At 33.3% G+C, this 8,271-nt stretch overlaps 1 protein-coding gene across 1 annotated transcript; it reads right to left on the bottom strand.

Annotated features, from left to right (window-relative positions):
* Nucleotides 1-3,908: 3,908 nt before the first annotated feature.
* Nucleotides 3,909-4,850, bottom strand: LOC114103849 (olfactory receptor 9K2-like). Its single transcript, XM_027949698.2, has one exon. It carries the CDS (start codon nt 4,848-4,850, stop codon nt 3,909-3,911), a length of 942 nt encoding a protein of 313 aa, XP_027805499.2.
* Between the last annotated feature and the right edge of the window lie 3,421 nt (nt 4,851-8,271).

Raw genomic sequence — 8,271 nt, 5'->3', positions numbered from 1 at the left:
TTGTACATATTTTTTTTGACCTGGAATATAATCCCAAATTGTATTCTTTAAATTTATTGCTTTATGTTTCCCAGATTTGGCTATTGGAAGCTCTTTGAAATTAATTCCTGAACCCCTTTAAAATGTCTCATTTGTTGTGTTTGAAAGAAGTTCCACTATGCTTTAACATGCAAGACTCTTAAGATTTTTCTTGGATGCTCCCTGCCCGGTCATAAAATCAGCCAGTCTAGCTGTTTTTTCTGTCTATATTTATTTTTGTTTGTTTGTTTTCTTTGATTAGGAATGTTATTAGAAACCACTGTTGGGATGCCAGGTGTGCTTGTTACTACTGGGTGGCATTGCTTCTAGGATCTCTCAACAAACAGCTAGAAAATATACATGCTAAGCCATGCAAACATATATGTCAAATACTATTTAACCATTCATCCATCTTTATCTATATTGACCTTATGACAAATTCACACTGATGTCTCCAGCTCTTATTCCATATCATGATTCACTCTAGGTTTTTCCTTTACTAATCTGTAAATCCTCATTCCAACAGTGAGAAACCTGATGATCTACAACATCTACCATCCTTTTACTCATTTTTTCAATTCCAGATGCATGCACAGAAATTTTGAGATTGTAAATTTACAACCTGCAGAAACAAAATTGCCAAAGAGTGTGTTATGTTTGTGTACCTTCCTTTTGTATTTAGTCTCAAAGTTTCTAACAACAACAAATACACTGTTTTCAAAAGTTATTTAGACCAGCACTTTCCCCCCAATTGTTTCAGTGAGATTAGGCCATACATTCTTTTTTGTAATTTTTATTTGTTCTTGTTAATTATACATGACTGAAGAATCCATTTTGATATAATTATACAAAGCTTGGAATATATCTTATTCAATTAGGAGCCCAGTCTTATGCGTGTACACAAAGGTGAGATTCACTGTGGCATATTCGTATATGTACATAGGAAAGTTATGTCCTATTCATTCTGTTGTCTTTCCTATTCTCATCACTTTTCCTTACCTTTCATTCCTGTCTGTCTAATCCACTGAACCTCTATTCTCCACCCTACCCACTTGTTGTGTGTTCACATCTGCATATCAGAGAGAACATTTTTGTTAATGGTGTTAATGGTGTATCTCACTTAGCATGATAATCTCCAGATGCATCCATTTACCAACAAGTGTCATTAATCCATTCTTCTTTATGGCTGAGTAATATCCCATTGTGTACATATACCATAATTTCTGTATCCATTCATCTGTTGATGGGCATGTAGGTTGGTTCCATAGCTTAGATATTGTAATTCTGATGCTATAAACATTGATGTTAGGTCATACATTTTTAATATAGTGTGATTCTTTTCTCAGAGTCTTCATTTCAAATAAGGGTTCCCTATCCTCAGAGTTCATTTTTTAAAAAATTTAAGTACATAACATTTACTCTGTGTGCAGTGAAACTATGGGATTCAAAAAATGCTTATTACTATGTCTCTGCCTTTATAGCACCATATAGATTAATTCATCCACCCTGAAAATCTCCAGGGCATCCTCTAGTCAACACTCTCAAAATCCCTGGAAATACTGATTTATTTTCCTTCACTATAGATTTGCTGTTTCCAGAATACTATGTGAATACAATCATATGTTCATTTAGAAAAATTCATTTAAGGTTTATTCATACTGCTATGTGAATTAAAACTTTGTTCTTTAATTTCTAAATTTTATTGTATGAATACATATCATTCACTTACAAAAAACATGATTGTTTCCAATTCAGGGGGATTGTGAATAAGTATTTTATAAACATTCATTTACAGTTTCTATATGAACATAAGTTTTAAAATAAGTTTTGTAAATATTAGGAGCACAAATGCTGATTTGCAGAGTTAGTCTATGTTTGACTTTGCAAGGAGCTAGCAAGTTGTCTGCTATAGGATTTTATATCCATACCATTAATGAATGAGAGAACATATTGCTCTGCATCATCACCAGTATTTGATATTGTTGGATCTGGCAGGTGTAGCCATTTCAATAACCATACCATTATACTTTGAATATTTGATTTTTTTCTAATTAGATAAGATCAAAGTCAAGGATCTTGCCATCCTTAGTAAAGAGGCTTATATGATAGTGTCTATCATAATTTAAATTTATAGAACAGGGAATAAAAAATGAAAATACTTGAAGTTCACATATTGCAAATGTAATAAGACTGAATTTGGATATCTGATTCTTGAACAGGTATTGCTTCTTCATTATTTGGGGTTACTTGGTTCTTACTCAAATAGAAGCCTTTTTTTTTCTAGCATTTCTACTGATTCAGTGTGTTCCACATACCCTTCCAATATATTCCTTTTCTTAGGTTAAGCAAGTGATTTTCAGCAAGTAAGCCTATCAGGTATTCACTCAATAAAGCAAATAAAAAAGATATACTCATGGTTGATACGTAGAGATGGTGAAGTAGTATTAATTGATTCATTTGGAATATTCATAAGGGGTAAGTAAAACCTATTTTTAAAATCTAGAGCCATATTCAGAATAGTACAAAAACACTTTTGTGTGAAAATAATAGTGATTTTCTTTAATTAAAGAATTTTTCTAATTATAACACATTAGAATTGAAGCCTATTTTTATGAATTCCAGAATACTTCTGTTCTACCATTTACTATTCCTCCCTATTGTGATCCTAATCTATCAAAGGAGTTGTATACTTCCTATAATCACTGGGGTCTTTTGAGAACCTGACTGACTTTATTGAAACATTGTGTTAGTTTGAAAGTAGACAACATGCATAAGAATTAGTAGGGTTGAAACTAGGAATACAACACCTTTTACAACATCCCTTCATTTGTACATTTTCTCATCAACATTAGATTTTACACCACAATATAAAAAAGGAAATAATAAAAGTAAACACTTGACATTTTCTTTTGTATATTTATCATTGATTTTTATAATATTTGGAGATACCAAATACTTCTCAAAAAAATAAAGGTCAAATGCTCTCATTAAAGTAGACCATCAATGCAAATATTAGAAAGACAAAAAGATCACATATGATTTAAATATCAAATTCTTTACACAAAAATTGTGAACATATATATTTCAATCATTAAGGAAAACTAAATAATTCAAGGCACACTGGTGAAAATGGTTGAAAGCATCTAATTCAATTTGCTTCAATTTGCTCCCTCATAAGAGGACACCTGTACTAAAGATTTTCCTTTTGTATTTTTTAAGTATTCAGATTTTAGAAGATTGGATACAAAATGTTTCTAAACCTCTTTGATATGACAATGAATCAGTGGCAATCAATACTAAAAATAAAAAACAATACAATGCAATTAAACATCAATGAAATTAGTTGAGTTACTCTGTTAAAATCATGATGGCACAGAAAATAATGACTCTTTCACAATGACAGTTTTTTTAAGGAGAATAGACTGAAAGAAAATCTCTGTGAATATATTTTATAAAATAATCAGGTTTTGCAACTCATAAAGCATTCTTCTTTGGGATGGTGTTTCTGCAAATCACAGAAGTTTATGTGTGAGTTTAACATTTTACCAAAGCAAATTTTCTCCCACAATGCCAGTAAACCCAGAGGAAAAAAATAATGTTAAATCCCCCTTTCTCTCACTGTCATAAAGATAAAATGAGAAAGAGTGAAAATTGTATTTCTATTTATGAAATGGCTGCAAAGTTTATTGATGTCTAAGATATGCAGACATAACACTGCTCTTTTATAGAAGAATGAATGATGGATGAATACTAACCCTTCGTTAGTAATAAATCATTAGTGAGGTGGTCAGATTAAAAAGTCCCTGAATGACTCAAACTTGATCTCATATTAAAATCAAACCAGGATAAATCAGTGGGCCCCTCAATGAGGAAACACCAATAAAGGAGAATTAGGGTAAAGCTTTCTTGTTCCCTAGGATTTTTCTCAAAGCTTGTTTGACATCTTTGTTTCTTAGAGAGTAGATCAGAGGGTTTAACATGGGTGTCACCAGTATGTAAAATACTGAGGCCACTTTGCGGAGTTCAGGATTGCTGGGAGGTATGAGATACACAAATGAGACAGTCCCATAAAGCACACTCACTACCCCAAGGTGGGAGCTGCAGGTGGAGAAGGCTTTCTTTCTCCCTTCAGTGGAGGGAATCTTCAAGACTGTGGACACAATGTACATGTAAGATACTACAATGACAACTATTGTGGGAAAAATAATGAAGATAGCCAAACTCAGAGATACCATCTTATTGACAAAGAGATTAGAGCATGAGATCTTCTCAATTTGGTAAGAATCACAGTAGAAGTGATCAATGACTCGGTATGCACAAAAAGACACTGAGAATGTCACACTGACTTGAATGGTGGAACTGACCCAGGCACAGAAATAGGAACCAGCCATCAGCTGGCTGCAGAGGCGTCTTGACATGTAGACACTATAAAGAAGAGGATTGCAGATGGCACTGAAGCGGTCATAGGCCATGGCTGCCAGGACAAATCCCTCTGTTACAATGAAGAGTGTAAAAAGGAAAAGCTGGGCAGCACATCCTCCAAAGGATATGTTTTTTTTCTCAGACAGGAAGATGACCATGGCTTTAGGAGCAATAACAGTGGAGTAGGAGAGGTCAATGAAAGACAGATTTCCTAGAAAGAAATACATTGGTGTGTTCAGCTGGGAGTCAGTCACAATGACTGCCATCATAATAATGTTCCCCAAAAGGACCATGACATAGATCAGTAGGAACAGGAGGAAGAGGAGAATGTAGAACTCTGGAGGCACCCTGAAGCCTGCAAGAATGAAGTCAGTTACATCCGAGTGGTTGTTTCCTCCCTTGTCACTCATGGCAAGAACCTACTAGGAGGTATGAGACAAGGTTAAGAATTAAATTTTATACCTTTGCTCTAGTATCATAAAATATCCTTTTTTTCTTGGAGAAGATGTTGAGATTTGTATTTTCATCTCTTTTAAGCCACCCACTCCTTATAGGTTTGAATTGTTATATCCTTTTATAGGAATTGAATCTGAGGTATATTGAAATTGCTGATCATCACACAACCTGTGAGTTACCAAACTCATGGCTTTCTAATATATGTCTTGGCATCCAGTGCTCTTCCCAGTATATCACATATGCCTTTCACTATTAAAGAGCTATTTCTTTCTACCTATTGAGGTCACCACTTTATTTATGTGGTAAGCTTAACATATCTGACAGTTTTGAGAGATGTACAATTTTTTTTGCACATTTATCTGGTAACTTACACTTTATTTTATCCTCAATAATGCTTCTTTTGTAATAATAATTTTTGTCATGTTTTGTTAAATGAATCTTGTAATAAACAAAAATTATTATTGCAAAAGAAGTATCAAAATTAAAGAGTGATTTAAAACTCCATGAATAGACATGAGATATTATTAGAGGTCAGTATAGTATTCATAATTTCTGAGAATTTTAAATAACTTTAGTTATATATCATGAACTAGAAAACCTTAAAAATAACATGCCTTTTAATTTCTTGACATGAACAATGTCCAGATGTGCTTTCAGAGAAAGAGCCTATGATTTTTACAAACCTACAAACCTCTGTACAAGAAACTAGATTGACCATCTGTGCAACCAAAAAAAAAAAAAAAAAGGAGACTTTAAAACAATGTATGTACAAAATTTTTTGGTTAGGAAGAAGAAATATCAGTTGTGAAAGCTGATTTTATGATCTCTAACATTAAAGGTTTTTAAAGGTATTTAAATGGTCATAATAATTGCTTTGAGTCTATCACAATTAAATACTCTGATTTGTTTGTCTTAAAGCTTTTTTTCTGTTTCGAACAATGAAGTGACATGGTCATTTATTTATTGTATTCAGATTTTAAAATCTTCCTTTAATAGTCCCTTCCTCAGCAGAATGGAGAGATTATGTCACTTATCAAAAGCAGCAGGCACTGTCCTTTGTCCTTGGATCCTATCCTCCCTCACACTGGTGACCACTCTGTCTCCTCTGTCTACTCCCCAAACCCTCAACTCCTGTTGCTATCATCACCTTCTCATCGCTTGATCTTTCTCCTCTATCTTCTCAATACCAGCTTTTCTTTTAAAAAGTTAAAAACAGAATTCACAAGAAGACACTCAGCAGGTAACAGCTCAGTTATGATTCTTAGAACTTCTGTCTACCCCATGGCTATCATTTCTCTCTAAAATCCGCTCAATCTTAAATTAATTTTTGAAAAAGGCACTGGGGGTGTGAGAAAAATTCCACTCCAATACTGTGGTAAAACAGTGACAATAGAACAGGAAAAAAAGATTATAAATTTTTAGAGAAAATAAGAAGGCCTGTCAAAGGCACCAGATTCACACCACACAAATGAATATTTGACAATATTTAGCTGTAAACTTTCATTTTATTTCTAATTCCCATTTTTGTTCCTCAGGTGATAGTATGTTATCTGTCACTACATCAGCCAGTATCTAGTGGACAGGAAATTACTATTTTGAGATCATTACTTTTTCAAGAATAATGTGTATTCACCCAATCATTTATTAAATCAGTAAACACTTGTGGGCCACCTACTGTATACCAGCCAGGATGAGAGAATGTGGCAGTCTTTGCAACAAGTTTCTTCTCACAGTACAGAGGCAAGGCTAGGTTAGTAGCTCAGAAGTAGAGCATACACTCAGCCTACTCAAGGCCAGGGGTTCAATCTCCAGAACTGCAAAATGATTTTTAAGAATGTACAAATGCATTGCTTTTTCTTTTTTGTCTACATTCACTTAAAAATAACCAAGATATAATCATCTGCCTTTCAATAAAAAAGGTATTACTTTCTAAGGTGAGTACTGATTTTTTTTCTACATAATTGATAAGAAGAAAGTTTTACTCATTATAAATTTTATTCTTTGAAGCATACACAAGCCTCTACCCCTGCTTCTTGGCTGCCACGTGAACAGCTTTGCCCTATCCCATGCTCCTCTCCATAGTGCCAGTCTACAAAATAAGTTATTGGTTATCTACTTTAAAAAAAGCACAAAAACTCATGGATGACTAGTTATTTGAGTGAAATAAATAAGTTTATGTTACTTCTTACCTGAATATTTCTTCTTTCCTTAATGCTTCTGAATAGTGATTTTGTAATAGTGGATGCAAGGACACAAAAGTTACTGCCTTTAATTCTAGAAAGGTAAAATAAAATGTACAACTAGATAAATGTACTTAAAGCCAACTTCAGAATTAAGAATTATACACAAAAGTTAAGCACAAGATATTAAAAGCTGGATTAGACATTTTATTCTCAGTTTTAGGTTCTGCCCATAAATTAATATCTCATTCTCTAACTGAGTGGTTCTTTTTAATTTTCTTAGTAGTGCCTGAAAATCCCCTTTAAATGTGCACCCCTTCCTACAGACAAGAGATGAAAGAGTTGATCTCTTAAGACCTCTTCCAGGCCTTTGAACATTTCTTATTAAGACTAAAAAGAAAATGCAACTGAACCTTTAAATCACACTCTGTGAGCATGACTCTTCTGTATTAGGGTATATTTTATAGGCCTGAAAATGAAACCAATGAAAGTAAAACAGAAAAATAAAATCACCAATGAATAGAGAGATTCCCTAATGACCTGCAGGAATAGAGTAGGAGAAATCAACGCTATCTTTAGTTAGCATTACTGCAACAATTTCAGGTAATTACAGCAAAGATTGAGTAGAAAGTTGTCCCTCTGGGTGAGGAGAGGAATAAGTCAACCATGAGTGATTAGAACAGAAAGCTCCAGGTCCATCCCATGTGGGCCAACAGGGACAGATAATAAAAAAGGATGATATCTACCCTTATTACTCACCTAAATTAACTCGGGGTCTTTTGGGATATGACTCATGGATAGAAAAACTTGCTTTAGAAAATATATTTTATGAAGTTTTCATTCTTCAGTTTACACCTTCAACAGTCACAATAAATTTATTTTTTGCTTCTTTTACATGTCAGCTTATAATTCATTTCTCCTGATTTTTCATAGGATCCTAACTTTTGCTGGATTTCTATTTTGCATATTATAGCATAAATTATATTATAGACCATGTTATTAATATAGCCAAAATTTAAATTAATATCAATGTTTTACAAATAAATATATGAATGTAAGACCTTGTTGCCACTGGTGAACTTAATACTGTGAGTCTAGCTACACCTCAAGTATGAGGATCCAGATATCAGAATGTCCTTTTTCCCTAAAATATAAGAAATAATCAAAGGAGTGATAAATTGGAGGAAATAAATAT

The sequence above is a fragment of the Marmota flaviventris genome, chromosome 3, assembly GCF_047511675.1.
Source record: "Marmota flaviventris isolate mMarFla1 chromosome 3, mMarFla1.hap1, whole genome shotgun sequence".
Taxonomy (NCBI): domain Eukaryota; kingdom Metazoa; phylum Chordata; class Mammalia; order Rodentia; family Sciuridae; genus Marmota; species Marmota flaviventris.
The sequence above is the reverse complement of the archived record's forward strand: the minus strand, read 5'-3'. Positions and strand labels throughout refer to the sequence as shown.

Excerpts from the sequence above, each read along its gene's own strand:
- LOC114103849 (XM_027949698.2), bottom strand. The coding sequence starts at position 4,850 with ATGAGTGACAAGGGAGGAAACAACCACTCGGATGTAACTGACTTCATT.